Genomic DNA, 18,067 nt, shown 5'->3' with positions numbered 1-18,067 from the left:
ACCCTTCTAGAGCTCACACGCTTTTATTACATTTGTTCTGTTTTAGGTGTGCGTGTGTTTGAGAGAGAGAGAGAGGGAAAAGCCAGCTGCGTTAGCCGATGACATGACGATTCTCCCCTTAGACCCTGATTATCAGTACGTTTTCATTTGTACAGACGACGAAAATCCGTGACTGCAGCAGGAATGCAAATGAGGGTTGTTTTATGTTTGGGCCAGCGCTATGCTATCCGTGCCGAACAAGCGTTGCGTGCGTGGGTCCCATCGTTCTTTCTTTTCTAAAGCTGGATCGATTAAGTAAAAGCGAGAAAGCGAGATGGGAGAGTTAGTTTTAGAGGGAAATTCTTTGGGGCTTAATTATTCTTTCTAAAGTGCAGCGACCGCTGTTCAAAAGTCACAACAAACCGCACTTGTGCTTCTCGTCCTTTAGTTTTCATTTCGTGGATCTGCGTTCGCGTTTCATTTTGCACGTATGAACGGGCGTGGTTAAGACTGATCTTTGATAACCTGTAGCTTCTGTACGCTCCAGTTAGAGGAAGGAGAGAGGATCACAACATCGAATCACGCTTATTGCGTTGCATAATCGCCATCTTTAAGGGGGAAAAAATATAAACGACACAACTTCTGAGCGTCTCCCGAGCAGCTAAGCGCCAAGCGTTGGGGGCGCCTCTGTCGTCACAGTTCGGAATATTTCGCTCCAAAAGAAGAAAATACTGCCAGTAATTAGCGCGCCGTGATCCAAGATAAAACGTCGGGGCAGTTATTGAAGGCACCCCAGGAAAGACGATCTGCTCTTCGGGTGAACCTGCCGATCCGATCGGACGGGGCGCTCGTGTGGAAGAACTGATCTGCTTTTCCCTTCGTTCGCTTCATTCGGGCCGCTTATTAGCTTTTAAGATAACGCGACCGCTTTTAAAAGAGGAGCGCCGATAAACGGCTGCGCCTCCGCAGGTCACGTCCTCGCCAGATTAGAGCGCGACGCTCCTCTAAGCGCCGCAGATTACGCGTCGCGGCACTGACCTGTCGCGTCCGGATGACCTCAACGCCGTCTTAAAATGGCCGCTGCTTTTACTTTTGCGTCGTCTGCGCGGCTGCCCGGGGCTTTTCGTACGCCTGAGTGCCGCGGTTTCGTTCGTCCTTCTTTCATACTCGTCTTCTTTAGCTGAACGTTTTCTTTGAAGCTTATACCTTTTCATCCGCCCTGATAACAGCATCATACTTTGGGGTCTCAGCGCGTGTAGATGTCTGTCTTTACCTTCCAACTGATTCGCGTCTTTTGTTTCTTCATCGTCTGCTCCGCTCATTACGGCCTGGCTTGGCTTCGTCTTCGGCTCCTGGCTATCGCTTATTCGTCGGTTTTCCTCCGCGCACTGCCCTCCCCCTGTCTGATACCCTGCCCCATCGCGGCGGTTGCTCTGTTTCCTTCGTACATTCTTTCTCGCGTTTTCATTCTACTTATGTTCTGCAGCTTAAAGGCTCCGAACTGCGAAGCTTGCCGTCTACCTCTGCCTATTTGACGGGAGCGGCGCCCGATACGGGGCCGCCGTTTTCGTCACTTTAGGAGCGGAATTAGTGGCCCAGATTCCGTCCGGCTTATCTCTGTTGTCACCTAAAGCGCCGCCGCGCGGCTTCCAGCCTCTCAGCTTCCCTTTCTCCACCTCTCGCTCTCTCTCTTTCTCTTTATCGTCTGTTTTTTCGTCGGCGTTCGAGACGCTGGACTCCTGTTCTCCGAGGCCAATTACCTCACGCTTCGCTAAACTTACACGGCGGCTCCCGGCGTTGTCTTAATGCGTCCCGATTGGGAATCGTCTGCGCACCTGCGCCTGCCGCCCCTATCTGACCATCAGCGCTCGAGCTCCACGCGATGGCGAACGGAAGCCCCGAGTTGCATGCGGACACCTGCCCCGTCCTCTGGTCGAAGGAGCTTCCTCTGTTTGCTGGATGGAGCGCTTCGTCTGTCGCTCGCACGGGGTCGACGTTTTGACGGCAGCTCAGAAACCGGAAAAGAAGAAGCTGTGGCACTTTTGTCATCCCCCCGTGGCGAGGTTGCGGCTACTCCTGTATCGTATCCCCTCCGCAAGAACAGCCACTCCGATAACCACCTGTAGCGGGCATGACCTCACTACTCGTGGACGTCGGTCAGCTGGCGAACGGGCAGTTTTCGGTTGCCGGGTCGTGTAGACCTTAAAATGTAGCATGTAGTGGTGTCGGTGGTTGTGAGTCAGGCGTACTGGTTCACCTAACTACACCAGTGCACAGCAGTGAAGCAAACCTCTCAGAAGGCAATTAAGTTATGTGGCGAAGTTTTTACGGCAGGCGAGGGCTGAGTCGGGCTGGTTGGTTCATGTTGAAAGGTACGCCAAAACAGCGCTGACGGACGGGGCGGAAGAAGACGCGCATATGTCTGTCTCTTCTTCTTCCGTCCCGTCCGTCAGCGTTGTTTTGCCGTACCTTTTGCTGCAGGCGTGCAAAACTCTTGAAACAGTGCTGAAACACGGCGAAGCCACCCTACGAGGGTGTCTGTGGCTTCGTTGAAAACATGGGGACGTTCGAAGCGCTTCTCGCCAACTTGTGACCAAATGCAGTCTCTGTAGACTTCTATTTGCCCTTTTTTTCCAGCTGTCACATATTTCCCAATATGCACTTGGGGGGGTATACACAAAACAGACATGGGATAGTGGCTTTTCGTCCTACCTCCGTGCCTTTCTAGACGTCCTCTTCTTTTGCGCTCTTGCTAACGTATACATTCCAAATTTGGCCCAAGCATCCATCTGTGGTCGGAGTTGCCCCTAGTTCAGCCCCAGTTGCGATTAATGCGTGCACACGAGTCTCTTCATCAGTTGTGAACAAGGGACGAACCGTATGTTCCAGGTCATGCCAGGTGGCGCTGCCTGGCGGGCAATCCGCCGTACTGGGAGCACGACACGCCCAACCTGAGCGCCTGCTACTCGGCCTGGATGGAGAACCTCAAGTCGAGGGTGAGTGCGTGGAGATGACTTCGCACCTTGACGAATTCGTCGTTGGCGAACACTCCGCCGCTTGCCATAGGACCGTTTCCGGCACTCTCCGAGCGACATTTAGCTGCTCGTGTGAGAAACGAAGCTCGGGGCACCGTCGACGTCTTAAGTCGTCGCGTCGCGACTCAGCCTAGCTTGACTTGCAGCTCTGACAGAGACCTGCAAAGAGTAGTTGAAGATTATGTGCGTTTTCTAAATGCTTTTTAGCCGGGGACATGCAGATGTGTGCTAGAACCTGTACCGAATGCAGTAGGCAGCAGGTTTCGGAAGTTCGATCATGGTGTTGCTAGGATACTGCGCTTAAGAACAGGGACAGCAACCACACAACGCAGGCATTAATTGACAACTACTTGTTCACTGCGCAGTCACTGCCGTTGTTACTTTGGCTGTCATTTAATCGAATCTACGGCGAACCGGCCAACCTACTTTAGTTGCCAAGTATGTGTCCCTGTGCCAAGCGCCGCTGTATCTACGCGAGCCCTGAATAAAAGCAGCTAATACAGCCTTAGTCGAGATTGCCGTCTGCATGATCTGCATGAATGCTTGTTGTGCACTGCCCGCGTCTTCGACCGGGCGCAGTGGCGAGCTCGGCACCGCTGTATCTGCGCGAGCATTGAATGGAAGCAACTAAAGTAGGATACAACTTAAAAAAAACAGCAGTTTTTAACACTGGGCCTTGGTCCGCGGCGTCCTGTATTAGTCCGCTGCCCAACCACAACAGTAAACGAAATCAGTTTTTTCACGTGTGACTTTATTAAACAAGCCAGGTATCAAAATTCTAGAGCTTATAATTTGATTTCCTTTTGATTAAGTTCTTGTTTAAGTAAAGAGAAAAGCTTTAACAACGGACTATTTTTTGTTCGCGGAGGAATTTTGTGCTGCGGTCCCGAATATGGGCGGAGCGTCACTGCAGACTTAAGTTGTGTCCGACTTAAAGCCTTAGTAGAGATTGCGCTCTGCATGAATGCTTGTTCGGCACTACCCGCGTCTTCCAAACAAAGCGAGTGTCGAGGCGAGCAAAAAGTGAGGTAGTGGCGCCCCGACTGGTCGCAGGCCGAGGACGACGACTCGGTGGTGAGCCTGGCCGTGGAGCTGGAGGTGATCACGCGCACCAAGACGCTGCTGGGCGGAGACATCGCCCAGACGGCGGCCGTCATCCAGAGGCTGCTGGGGAGGATGACGCGGCGCCTGGACGACTTCCCGGACGAGCGCCGACGCTTCCAGGTGGTCAAGGAGCTGCTGCAGGTGCGTCCTCCCTTCGTCCCCTTCTTATCGGCTCTGCTGCGTTTTAGGAGCGAAAGCTCTGGCTCTCCGAGCCGCAGCTTTGAAGGACGTGAACGTTGCGCCGTGACCTCTAAACCGGAGGAGTAGCCTGACGTCATGCCACGTGATTCGCCACAGCAACGCCGCCGCGCTGGGTCGCGCCGATCGCCTGATCACGGGGCTCGTCCCCTCCTAACCACGTGACGTGCAATATACAAGCGCGGCAGATGCGCTCGCTTCCAGTACTCACTCCGGCGCGCACCGCTGCGCCGTAGAGGCCAGGCCTAGTAAGAGGACGGTTCAGCACAGAAACCACGCTGCGTCCGACCACCCGGGCGACATTGCTCGCCTAGCCTTTCGCTCATCTCGCTAGGTATGACAGAATTAAACCACTGGCAATATTCTGTCTTAATCTGTTCTATGCACTTTTCTTGCTGTTTGCTACTGAGCAGCATTTTACCAGGACCGCAAGTTAGCATTTTAGCAGCATTTCAGCAGGCGTCTTCGACGGAAGAGCTGGCGTAGCGTATTGCTTTCTAGCTGCCAACTAGCGGTACAGTGAGCAGCAGTTGCATCTAAAGGCAAGCGGGCAAAATAATGCAACGGGAAAAGAACCTTCCAAACCCAGCCATTGTCTTGAGCACGTTGGTCTTGGTTGGACTCTTCAAACGAGCATGGCTGTTGGTCCAATGTGTAAGGGTATCCCACCTGGAAATTTTCTTTCAACTTGGAACTATTCAGATGCCTTTTATGTGCAATGCTTACCCGTGCTGTTGCCCATAAAGCATGACAAGAACTCCTCAAGCTGCGTTTTAGCAGCTTTTATATCGTCATCATCCGTTATATCTAAATGGAAAGCAATGAATAAAGAGCGGAAGAAGGGAAGCTTCTTTGAAAGGTTTATAACTTTCGTTTGTTGCCGTGTCGCGCTTTTGTGGATGCCAAATACTCCCTTAGTGCAAGCATGGATGTCTACCTCCAAGAAACAGAACGAAGTACTCGCTCGCTCTCGCTCTATAGCCTGACAATGAATGAGAGCGTGACAGTTGGGATTTATCAGAACTAGTAGCTGCGGCACTGGACATGTGATGTTGCTGATGGTAAGTTTGTTCTGTTGGTCAGCGCAAATGCCTCCGTTCTATAGGTGCCACAGCGCTGCGTGTGTTGGACACTCCGTGCACGTTCCTTGTCTGCACGACTTCTAAGAACCCAGCTTGTCCGTAGGAAATTCTTTGAAATCGAGCGCCAGCTTTCATCTCTGATATCGAAAAAAAAAATGAGCGATTGCTTTTGACCCGCATCGATTCTTGCCCTGCTACTGCCGCGTATCGGATCGAACAGCAGCTCCCGATGCATCCGGGATGGGACTTGCGCCAAGGCCTGCATTTCCCCCGTGGGAAGTCTCCACTTTCGGATAGGCTTAAATTAGATTTTCTACCCACGAGCGCGTTTCACATTTGATTTTTTTTTTGTCTTACTAAAGCACGGGGATAACTGAGCTGTCCTATGCAGTCCGAACGGCGACGCAGCGAGTAAACAGTTAGCGCGCTGTCGAGCGTCCTTGCGAGCTCTTGGTTCGCATGGCGTGTGATCCGAGTGCGCTTGATCGGGAAACGCGTGACTCATAGGGGAACCATGCTCGCGGCTTTCTCCCGTGCGCCGTGTTTCGAGTCCCTGTGAGGGAAGGAACGAGGAGCAACCGCTCAGAGGTAGATGACTATGACTGCGTGCTCTAACTAGTTCGGCTTGTGAGAATAACCGGTGCGTGAAGCGAGCCCAAAGAATAGAAACACTTGACCCACATCGACCTGATTCCCTCGATTACCTAGCAGTCTGTCGCTTTTGTGGCAGCACAGAGTACCGTTGGAAGAGAGTTAAGGTGATGACGATGCAAACCTACATAGGAAAGATTCTGCGTTCATGGGCACCGGAAGCGGTACACTGACTGTTATTAGCGGTTTTTAAGGACAGGAAATGACGCAGCATCAGTACCACATATCTCGATGGACACCAGAACCGCGCCGTAAGGGAAGGGAGGGAGGTGGTAGTGAAAGATGAAAGAGACAAAGAGGTGCCGTAATGGAGGTCTCTGGGATAAGTTCGACCACGTGGGGGATCTTTAACGTGCACTGGCATCGCACGGCACACGGCCGCCTTCTGCGTTTCGACTCCATCAAAACACGGCACGCGGGTATTCCGGCTCAGTAGACGAGCGCCGTAAACACTGAGCCACCACGGAGGCTGGCACTAGAACACTAGAAGCAACAGGCGGCACAGGCAGGGTTCCCTCCCTCGGCAACGCATCATCATTTGTACGCAGTGTGCGCAATGCGCAGCTTCCTGTCTAGGACGTGATGGTTCAGCGATTATGGTGCTCGGCTGCTTACCCGAAATGCGCGGGTTCGATCCCGCCCGCGGCGGTCGCATTTCGATGGAGGCGGAACGCAAAAGGCGCCCGTGTAGTGTGCGATGTCAGTGCTCGTTAAAGATGCCCAGGAGGCGGAAATTACTCCGGAGTCCTCCACTACGGCACCTCTTCCTCTCGTATCGGATAACGGTCGCGTGAGAGGGCGCGTTCTCAGCCAGTAAGTAGCAACGCCGTGAAGACGCAAGGCAAGGGACGCGTGCTTAGGGCTCAGGCGGGCGGCCTGCTTTGTCTACTGCTGCGCTCCCACCTAGCAAGCGAGCGCCCAGCGAACAGTTCTCACGCGTCCTGCGGAGGCGGGGACTGCTAGAAAGAGGAAGCGTGCGGGGATACTCACGCCGCCGCTCAGAGTCTCGTGCGAGCCGCGGTGCGTCGCGGAGAAACTTTCAGCGCAGGCTGCGAGCGGCGGTTATAAATTTAGATCTCTCTCTGCAGAAACGCGTCCTGTCGGTTTTCCACGGCCGCGAACGGGAGTTGTTTCGCGGAAAGCGCGGCGACAGGCGGGGGAGTCAGTTTCTGCCCCGCGGTTTCCGCTGCGTGTTGCATGTTGGGCTCTGGGCATCGCTCCAGTCTTGTTCCCAGCTCTTCATCCCGGTGACGGGGCGGGCGCACGTCTCTTTGGTTCCTTCGTTTCATCACTCTTGGGAGCATGCGAAGCGCTTCGAATGTTTGGGACGGGCGCTGGCGAGCGGGCGTAGTCGCTTTCTCGGGAATCAGAAGTTTCGTGTTTGCCCGACGTGTTTCTGTTCTTTGAATTCATAGCAACTGAAAAAAAAAAAAAAAATTGGGGGACTCTTAAGCTTCGCCTATGAGGGTATGATGCAACAGCGTTAATGGAACCCGTGAGCAGTTCCTCTTGCCCTCGCAGATACAAACGCAATCATCTTGTCACAGTCCCCCCGACATGTTGTTAGCCTTTGAAATAACGGCACATGCCCACACTGGGGGATCGGCCAAGAATCGGGAGGCAAAGGTTGCTATTGACCTGTACATACCAAAGGCAAAAGAAAAAGCACACCTGAGACCAACACCGGGGAGTCTACCACAAGGAGGGCAGGCAGTGGGAAAACGTATGAGTTTGGATTGGAGAGAAAGAGAGTAAGAGAAAAAAAGAGATTAATTTTGAAATATAGTAAAGCATAGAAAAGAAAATACTGTAAGGTTTAGCAAGGCAGTCGTACTTATGAAGCCGCGCTGTGCATTGCAGATCGTCGTCTTCTTCGACTAATGGTACTATCGGACTAATATACGCATTCGCGGCGCGCTGTGCATTGCACATCGTCGTGTTCATCAGCTAATACTACTATCCAACTAATATTGTCACGTTGTAGTGACGGCAGTCCAGCGGTCAGGAAGACACCAGAAATACTTGCAAACGAAGCTCTTTATTTGGGCTGACTTGCGCCCGCAAAAGAACTGACTCACTCGGTGGCGGCGTAAGCAACAAGCGTGCTCGTCAATCGTCGAACTACGAATGTCCGCCGCTCGCGGCATCGCTCAATTTAAAGCCGGCAAGGAAACTTCCAGATAACAGGTCAAGATCATCTACGGTAATCTGGAAAAACCTAGATGCAGCCTTTCAAGGCTGCGAACAATTGAGATTAGTCTGGTCGCTTCTCGCGCCACGAACAAAAGTGATAACGACCCTTTCCTGCTGTCTTGAGCGTGAACGAACAAACACTGCAATGATACGTGGCATTACCCCCCTTCCAAAGAAGCATCGTCTCGATGCTTTAAAATGAAAATAAACACGGAGAATGAAACTTCGAGTCCTTCAGCGTTCATAATATGGCTTCAGGCGTACGACATGTACGACTTCCGGGCGTGGGCGGCGTCGCTAAGATGCTGTCGTGCCGTCGGGGATGACTTCATAGTCGAGGTCACCGATGCGACGGAGAACCCTGTACGGGCCAAAGTAGCGTCGCAGCAACTTTTCGCTCAATCCGCGGCGGCGAACTGGCGTCCATATCCAAACCCGATCACCTGGCTTGTAATGCGTGTCTCGTCGGCGCAGATTGTAGCGTCGGGCGTCGGTGTGCTGCTGGTCTTGAATGCGAAGCCGCGCAAGTCTTCGGGCTTCCTCGGCGCGATGAAGGTAGGCGGCGACGTCGAGGTTGTCTTCGTCTGAAACGTGCGGGAGCATTGCGTCGAGTGTTGTCGTGGGCTTCCTGCCGTATACCAGCTGGAATGGGGTAAACCTGGTTGTCTCCTGGACGGCAGTATTATAAGCGAAGATCACGTAGGGCAGAATGGAGTCCCACGTCTTGTGTTCGGCGTCGATGTACATGGAGAGCATGTCTGCGATGGTCTTGTTCAGACGCTCTGTGAGTCCGTTGGTTTGTGGATGATAGGCAGTGGTTCTCCGATGGCTTGTCTGGCTGTAGTTTAAAATGGCTTGCATCAGCTCCGCTGTAAACGCCGTTCCTCTCTCTGTGATGAGCACTTCCGGGGCGCCGTGTCGCAGGAGAATTTGTTCGACAAAAAATTTTGCGACTTCTCTTGCGGTACCACTAGGCAACGCTTTTGCTTCTGCGTAGCGGGTCATGTAGTCGGTGGCCACGATGATCCACTTGTTTCCTGATGAAGAGGTCGGAAAGGGGCCGAGGAGGTCCATCCCTATTTGCTGAAAGGGCTTAGTTGGCGGTGGTATGGGGTTCAGGAGTCCGGCTGGTCTAGTCGGAGGCGTTTTGCGTCGCTGACACTCACGGCACGTTTTCACGTAATGGGAAACGTCGGTAGCTAGCCGTGGCCAATAGTACTTCTCCTGGATGCGGTGCAACGTGCGAGCAATCCCGAGATGTCCTGCAGTCGGCTCATCATGGCATGCCTGCATAATTTCTTGCCTGAGATTTTTGGGCACGACAAGAAGGTGCACTGTCCTGTTCGGCGCGAAGTTCTTCTTCAGGAGGACATTATTGTGAAGGGCGAAGGACGACAGTTGCCGCTTGAACCCTCGGGGAGGCGATGCGGTCTTGCCTTTCAGATAATCAACTAGGCTTTGCAAGTCAGGATCCGAGTGCTGCTGCTGCGCGAAACTGCTGGCGCTTACCGGTCCTAAGAAAGCGTCGTCGTCTTCCTCTTCGGGTGCTGCGTCGACAGGAGCTCGTGACAAGCAGTCTGCATCGGAATGCTTGCGGCCAGATTTGTAGACTACAGTTATGTCGAATTCTTGAAGACGCAGGCTCCAACGAGCAAGGCGGCCGGAGGGATCTTTCAAATTCGCCAGCCAGCACAGAGCATGGTGATCGCTCACAACCTTGAATGGTCGTCCGTATAGGTAGGGGCGAAATTTGGACGTGGCCCAAATAATGGCGAGACATTCTTTCTCTGTCGTCGAATAGTTGGCTTCGGCTCTCGACAGTGAACGGCTAGCGTACGCGATAACTTTCTCCTGTCTGCCATTTTTCTGAACGAGGACCGCTCCTAAGCCCACCCCGCTTGCATCGGTATGAACTTCGGTTTCGGCGTTTTCATCAAAGTGCCCGAGCACAGGAGGGGACTGTAAGCGGCGCTTCAGCTCGTTGAAAGCTTCCTCTTGTGGCCTTTCCCATTTAAAAGACCCGTCAGCCTTGGTAAGTTGAGTCAAAGGTTCAGCGATGCGCGAAAAGTTCTTGACGAATCGTCGGTAGTAAGCGCACAATCCAAGGAATCTGCGTATAGCCTTCTTGTCATTAGGCTGTGGAAACTCTGCGATCGCAGCCGTCTTCTGGGGGTCTGGGCGAACTCCATCCTTGCTTACGACGTGACCAAGGAACAGCAGTTCCTCGTAGGCGAAGTGGCACTTCTCTGGTTTCAGTGTCAGGCCTGAAGACTTGATAGTTTCCAGCACTATCCGAAGCCTTCTGAGGTGGTCTTCAAAGCTTGAGGAGAAGACAACAACGTCATCTAAGTAGACTAGGCAAATCTGCCACTTCAAGCCTGCGAGCACCGTATCCATTACTCGCTGGAACGTCGCTGGGGCAGAGCAGAGGCCGAATGGCATCACCTTGAACTCGAAGAGTCCGTCTGGCGTGATGAACGCAGTCTTCTCGCGATCTCTTTCGTCGACTTCAATTTGCCAGTAGCCGCTCTTCAGGTCCATCGATGAGAAGTACTTAGCGTGGCACAGCCGGTCCAGTGTATCGTCGATGCGGGGGAGGGGGTAGACATCCTTCTTCGTAATGTTGTTCAGGCGGCGGTAATCGACGCAAAAGCGAAGGGTGCCGTCTTTCTTTTTCACTAGAACGACCGGTGCTGCCCAGGGGCTCCTCGATGGCTGTATGACGTCGTCACGAAGCATTTCCTCAACTTGCTTGCGGATAGCTTGGCGTTCTAGCGGCGATACGCGGTAAGGGCTCTGTCGCAGTGGTCGTGCGTGTTCGTCTGTGACAATGCGGTGCTTGGCAAGCCGGGTTCGTCGCACATTCGATGCTGATGAGAAGCAATCGGTGTACCTTTGAAGAAGACTGCGTATTTGGTCTTGTCTGCTTCGGGGTAATGCCGGGTTGATGTCGAACGTGGGTTGATGGCCTTGGTGAGATGGTTCTGCGGGTTGGTCGGGTAGGGCAAATACGCCTCTGATGTCTGCCAGCTCGTCGAGGAAAGCGATCGTCGTACCTTTGTTTAGATGCCGGTATTCTTCCGTGAAGTTGGTTAGCAACACCTGGGCTTGGCCATTTCGGATTTCGGCGACTCCCCTCGCGACGCCCAATCCTCGATCCAGGAGTAACTGGGTGTTCCCCTCGATAACGCCTTCGGCATTTTCGATGTCTCCAGTACCTATGCCGACGAGAACACTTGATCGGGGCGGCACGCTCAATGCTTCATCGAGGACGTTTAAGGCAACGTGATGAGTCGCGCTCGTCGCAGCAGGTATGGCTTTTTCCGTGGAAAGCTTGATCGACTTAGATCGAAGGTCGATGATCGCGCGATGTTCGTTCAGGAAGTCCATTCCCAAAAGCACATCTCTCGAGCATTGCTGTAGGATCAGGAAGGTTGTCGCATAGGTTCTCCCATTTACAGTAACTCTTGCGGTGCAGCGTCCTGACGGCGTAATCAGGTTGCCACCTGCGGTGCGGATCAAAGGGCCATCCCAGGTTGTTGTTACTTTCCTGAGTCGGACAGCGAGTGGGCCACTCATGACCGAGTAGTCAGCTCCCGTGTCCACCAAGGCAGTAACCGCGTGACCGTCGACCGTAACTTCAAGGTCACTTGTTCGCGTTCTGGTATTGTACGTTGTCTTCGGTGTCCGATCTCGGCTTCGTCGAGTAGTGAGGCTGCGGTGGGCGTACTGCGACGTTACTTCACTGGGCAGCGGTAAAAGCTTCAAGTCTGGCCGCGTCGTCGTCGGTGTCGTCGTCGTCGGTGTTGTCGTCGTTGGTGTTGTCGTCGTAGTGGCGGCATGGTCTTGAGTACTCGTCGATGGAGGATCTTTGTCATTGCGCTTAGAAGCAACCTCACCTCCAGAGGCTGCTTTATTTAGTTTAACCTTCGGGGGCTGGGGGAGCGTCCACGCACGGCGTAGCCTCGGCTAGGAGAAACAAAGCGCGGGGACGATGGCGACGGGGAACGTGATAGGCGGCTCGGCGATGAGTATTCTTCCCGACGCAAAAACTCCTCGATTTCGGCTGGTCGCTGGCCGGGTCGGGGTCGTGGAGCGTCGTAAGAGAACCCTCGGATGCCCAGTCTCCTGTATGGGCAGTGCCGGAGGACGTGACCGGCTTCGCCGCAGTGGAAGCATAGTGGGCGGCGCTGGTCGGGAGTTCTCCACTCGTCACATTTCCTCGGCTGCGCGCGTCGCTCGTAGGATGGGCGGGTTGGGGCGAGTGGGCGGCGGTCCAACGCAGCTGGCTGAGGGCGATAGGGGCTTGGGTCCCGTCGTCGAGGTGCAGGACGGCGCACAGCTGCGGCGTAAGTCATGGCTGGGGGCTGCAGAGGCTGCGTGGGTGTCGGCGTCACACCCAAGGCCTGTTGAACTTCGTCCCGGATTACGTCAGTAAGTGGTGAAACCTGCGGCTGCGTTCCATTTGGCAGCAATCGTCGGAGCTCTTCTCGTACTACTTGGCGTATAACCTCCCGCAGGTTATCGTTGTTAGCGGCGTCCAGGCAGTTTGCTGAAAAAACGCGCTGCTGGCGCTCATATTGGCGGGCCCGGGCGTCAAGTGTTTTTTCCATCGTGGAGGCCTCTTCTATGAATTCCGCCACGGTTTTCGGTGGGTTCCGTACGAGGCCGGCAAAGAGTTGTTCTTTAACTCCTCGCATAAGCAGCTTGACCTTTTCTTCTTCCTTCATGTTCGAGTCGGCACGCCGGAAGAGACGCTTCATCTCCTCAGTGTACACTGCAACGGTCTTGTTTGGGTGTTGTATGCGAGACTGTAGCAGCTGCTGGGCTCTCTCCTTTCTCACGACGTTTGTGAAAGTCTTGAGAAGCTGCTCTTTGAAGGTTGCCCAATTCGCGAGGCTGGCTTCCTCATTCTCAAACCAGACTCTTGCTGGTCCCTCCAGGGCAAAGAAGACGTACCTAAATTTCATGGCATCGTCCCAGTTGTTAAAGACAGCCACTCGGTCGAACTGCTCCAGCCATTCTTCGGGGTCGGCGCCAGGCGAAGCGTCGAAGGTTGGTGGCACCCGGGGCTGCTGCAGAATGATTGGAGTCGTCGTCTGGGGCAAGCTCATGGTGGTCGTTGCTGCTGGCTTTCGCTTCCGGGTAGGGTCCGGCAGATTCCCGAACTCTGGTGCGTCCCCTTGCAGGCGTCGGCTAGCGCGGTGGACTGGACTCAGGTCCTGCGGTTGATGACTCAGAGGGCTGGCGTCACGGCTTGTAGGGGGTGTCCGGAACATGAAAGGCTACCCAGCACCTCCACCAAATGTCACGTTGTAGTGACGGCAGTCCAGCGGTCAGGAAGACACCAGAAATACTTGCAAACGAAGCTCTTTATTTGGGCTGACTTGCGCCCGCAAAAGAACTGACTCACTCGGTGGCGGCGTAAGCAACAAGCGTGCTCGTCAATCGTCGAACTACGAATGTCCGCCGCTCGCGGCATCGCTCAATTTAAAGCCGGCAAGGAAACTTCCAGATAACAGGTCAAGATCATCTACGGTAATCTGGAAAAACCTAGATGCAGCCTTTCAAGGCTGCGAACAATTGAGATTAGTCTGGTCGCTTCTCGCGCCACGAACAAAAGTGATAACGACCCTTTCCTGCTGTCTTGAGCGTGAACGAACAAACACTGCAATGATACGTGGCAATATCGTTATCAGAGAAGCCCGCGACCCAGAAAAGCATAACAATCAGCCTACCGAGCCTGGGACACATACAGAGCTGCACTTAAATTTTGCGTCAAGGAGTATCGTAATCGTCCTTAGAAATTTTTCATTGCACAGAATAGAGTGAATGAGAAAAGGATTTCAAGATTGCTTGCTCCGCACCCAGTTAATCAAACTGGGTTCTTGTGTACTTCAGAGGTGTAAATATATGTCCCCAAAACTCCGGCAGCCGCGGATGAGAAATGGACGTTTCCGTACAACGAATCGGTTTTCATTCGATGCGAGAAACCAGTGTTCGCATCAGTGCAAGAAAGGAATCGCAGAAAGGGGAAAAAAACAGCCCCACTTTATTTCCTGGAGATCAGGCGTTCGTGAGCGACCGCTAAGCCTTGCGGGAAACAGCACCGCTCGCGCGGCTTTCAAAACTGGAGAGCAGCGCATCTTTCGTGTAAAAAAGGCTTGCGGGGAATCGCGAAAACCCGACGTCAGCGCGAAACCCGGTCCTTAAAGAAAGTGTAAAAAAACAAACAAAAGAAAAACGTGAAGCGAGGAACAAGGGGCACACTCTGGGCTTTCGTCAAGTGACCAAAGGCTCCTGGGCCGTACAGGCCTCCTCTCCGTGTGTGCTGTTCGGGAGCGAAGTGCAGGACAGGCTGTATCCGCGCTGCAGGCCATTCACGTGCGGGCTCGTTGCTGCGACGGCGTTTTCTAAGCCCCCACCTATGGGCTTTAGCGCTTACGACCACCGCTGCTCCTGCGTTTACCTTTTTTTTCTTCGCTTTGTCTTTCACGACATACCTTCTAATGCCCAAGTTCTCACTATTTGTCTTCCACCGGAAGCAGGCAAAGACAAAAAAAAAAAAAAGGGCGCCTTCGAGAAAGAGAAGGGTGAGTGAGCGGCATTAAAAAAGTACGGCGCTTGCGAAGTATAAAAGCAAGAAGTCATCCGTCTTTCCGTGTCCACGCTCGTCCGACCCTGGCGAGCTGCTTCGGCGAGACTGTTAGCTCGGAGCGCATCGGCTCTGGCCTTCTTTTATTTTTCGCTGACTCGAGCGCTCGGCAAACAGGACGTGGTTCCCACTAACCCTTGCGCCGCGCGGAAAGACGGGGGAAAAAAAAGAAAAAAGGAGGAATCCCGCGCTGACCCGCACGTCGCGTCGTGCGGAATTTTAAAACGCGGACCCGGTGTGGAAAGAGGGACAGAAAAAAAGAAAGAAAGGCAAGACTCAGTGGAGAACGAGGGGACGAAAGCGCCGGACAAAACTTCGACGGCTGCGTTGCGATGGCGGAGAGGCCGTGAGGGGAAACCAAGGCCCAGTGTGCACAAACCCTTGGAGCACTAAAGACTTCGTCGAAAAAGCCGCCTGCCATGCGATGTTTACATAATCGCCTCAGTGTCTCCAAACGCAACGTGCGAGAACTTGGGCATTAACTAACGCATATTTGCGTCCCCTCTTGCCCTTCGGTGGAAGTAAAATGTCGTGGCACTGTCTCTCGGAGTCTCTTGGCCCCGTAACTGTTGTAGAGATGAATGTATCGCTGTTGTTCAGCGATGTCGGCGTGAAGCACTGCCTATATCCTGAATCACACCGAGACCACGGATGAATGGCACGAGTTCCATTAGACGCAGACGGAATTTTCAGTTTGTCGGTTGCGGTAGAACTGCGCAAAACGGCATGCGAAAAGTATTGTTGAAACCTAAATTCATTTCTGTTTGCAAATACATAGTACACATTTTAAACGTATGATGCTCCATGTCCTTGATAAATTGCTACAAATTTGCACTGCGAAGTAACGCAGCCTTAACTTCACTTTTATTCGAAAGGCGAGCACGCCAATGGCCGCTGGGTATTAGGAACTTGTGTGAGGTGGCAACAGATTTGCACCCGTGTCGTGTTGCGAACAGCGCTGGCTTAAAGGTCTATAGAGGCCTAATTTTGGTGCCATTTTTTCTTCTCTACAATGATGCGAAATACACTTTTTTTGCATAGCCGCCGCGGTGGCTCAGTGGCTATGGTGCTCGGCTGCTGGCCCGAAAGACGCGGGTTCGATCCCGGCCGCGGCGGTTGAATTTCTTTGGAGGAGAAATTCGAGGCCCGTGTACTGTGCGATGTCAGTGCACGTTAAAGAACCCCAGGTGGTCGAAATTTCCGGAGCCCTCCACTACGGCGTCTCTCATAGCCTCAGTCGCTTTGGTACGTTAAACCCCATAAACCAACCAACCAACTTTTTTTGCATAGATCACAACGTGGTATTTGCCTACGATTGCGAATTAATTTCTAACCACATTTTTCTGTCATGCTGTTCCGGCTTCGGTTTCAACAGCCAGACGATGACTATGACATCAAAGTGATCTTATATCACAGCATGAAAAAACTGCACTATAATCGCTGCTTCTGCACTCGTTGTCATTCCGGCTCATGAGGCAGGCTGGCGTTAGCATTTCAGTGAATTAAAACTGCGACACAGCGAATATATCCCAGTTTTTTCATGCCTCAAGTGACCTATTGCCTCTCTTTGATGTCACAGTCATCATTCGGCTGGTGAAATCGAAACCGAAACAACACAAGATTGATTGAAACCACGTTTATTCACATTAGAATGCGCCGAAGGCGTTACGGTGGAAGGGAACAACAAAAGAAAGAAATGTGATTGTAGATTATTTCGCGGTCGTGGGACAATACCAGGTGGTTATCCATGTATAATAATGCCTTACGCGTCATTACAAAGTAGAGAACACGCACCCAAAAGTTAGGTATCTGTACGCCTTCGAGGTGTACTTAAGGTGTGCTTTAAAAACCTGCTGATTTCGCAGTAGACCCCCTGCCCACCCGCGGCCAGCAGACACTCTCTACCTCACTTTGAGCGAGCCTCCTCTCCTTCCATTCCCTCCTCGAAATTTTTCTCTCCCGCTCCTCGTCGAGTAGGCTCGGCAAGGCAAAATCACCCCTTCCTTCTCCGGTGTAAGCCGGAGGCGTGGTGTCTGTGGAGTGCGTCACAGGGCGACGTCATGGCCCCGCCTTCAATAGAATTCTTTTCTTGGTTTTTGCATTTTCTCCGCACACTGAACGATCGAGAGGCGCGATCGGCTCGACCACCTAGACTTGTTAGCGAGCGCATCCTTTCATACATCTGTTTGTCATTCCCAGTTAACGAGCCACCTTTTCATTTTCTTTTAGGCCTCCCCACCGTTTCACGAGCGGAGGGGCGGAAGTCGGTTGTGTTCGAAACACACGGCGAAGCGCGGACACGGCAACCGCCCGTTTGCTTTTCTCCATGCGTGTTTGTGTTCTGTGTGTTTGTGTCTTTTCTCCGCTCCAAAGCATATGTCATTCATTGGAGTCAAGGCGTACGCAAGATGCACGAAAGATAAGCGGTATGTGTGCGGAGCGGTAAAGTGGGCGAGCGAGGGAAAGGCTCTGCTGCACTACTAATTAAAACCTTGTTTTGGGGGGCTCGCATAGAAGAAAAGAAACTGAGAAGGGAGCGCGCACGCAGAGCGTCTCGTGACGGGATCACGGCGGGGGGGGGGGGGGAGGAGGGGGGGGGGGCGAGCCAACTCCCTCAGTTTTACTGTTTTTTTACTTTTTATGGCTAGGGTTCAAGGCTGTCGCCGCACGCTCCCTCCGCAGTTTTTTTTTTTTGTTGTTCCTTCATGCCGGTTTGTAGGCATGAGCCAGAACAGAAGGCGCTGCGGAAAGCGTTGTGCAGACGACGCGACGCCAAGGCTACGCCCAACCTTCTCCCGTCAGTCAGAACGATGCACCAATGGAGTGCCTTTAGCGAAAGTAGCCCCCCCTTGACGTCAGCGGGGTGCAGAGTAGTGGGCCGGGCCCGTTTTTGAAGGAAGGAAAGAACGAGCGGGCTTTGATTTGAATTTTCGCAGCTTTTCGGGGCGCGCATGGCTCTAGTATTTTGCAGAGGTTATCTTCGATGCCTCATCTATGCAGTGGGCTTGTTTTTCAAAAATGTCCGGACCCTGGTCAGTGGCCCTTTAATGAATACACTGCGATCCACCCAAACGAACCCTCCTCGCCATCTAAACTTAGACCCGCAGTACCTGCTGGTCTTGCGGCGCCGAGGCGGTTCAGCCTTTATCTCTGGCGCGGAGAGTCGGGAA

General features: G+C 53.1%; 1 protein-coding gene across 7 annotated transcripts in view; it reads left to right on the top strand.

Annotated features, from left to right (window-relative positions):
* The window catches only part of LOC149367237 (latrophilin Cirl-like), a 412,262-nt gene that overhangs the window by 333,516 nt on the left and 60,679 nt on the right, over positions 1 to 18,067 (top strand). For all 7 annotated transcript variants that reach the window (XM_089554668.1, XM_089554675.1, XM_089554655.1 and 4 more), the window contains 2 exons: positions 2,869 to 2,975; positions 4,068 to 4,259. In XM_089554668.1, the coding sequence (XP_089410794.1) occupies positions 2,869 to 2,975; positions 4,068 to 4,259 (299 nt within the window). The remainder of the gene's footprint in view (positions 1 to 2,868; positions 2,976 to 4,067; positions 4,260 to 18,067) is intronic.

Source organism: Amblyomma mixtum, chromosome 1, assembly GCF_055824585.1.
Source record: "Amblyomma mixtum isolate Tamu chromosome 1, ASM5582458v1, whole genome shotgun sequence".
NCBI classification, from domain to species: Eukaryota; Metazoa; Arthropoda; class Arachnida; order Ixodida; family Ixodidae; genus Amblyomma; species Amblyomma mixtum.
The sequence above is the reverse complement of the archived record's forward strand: the minus strand, read 5'-3'. Positions and strand labels throughout refer to the sequence as shown.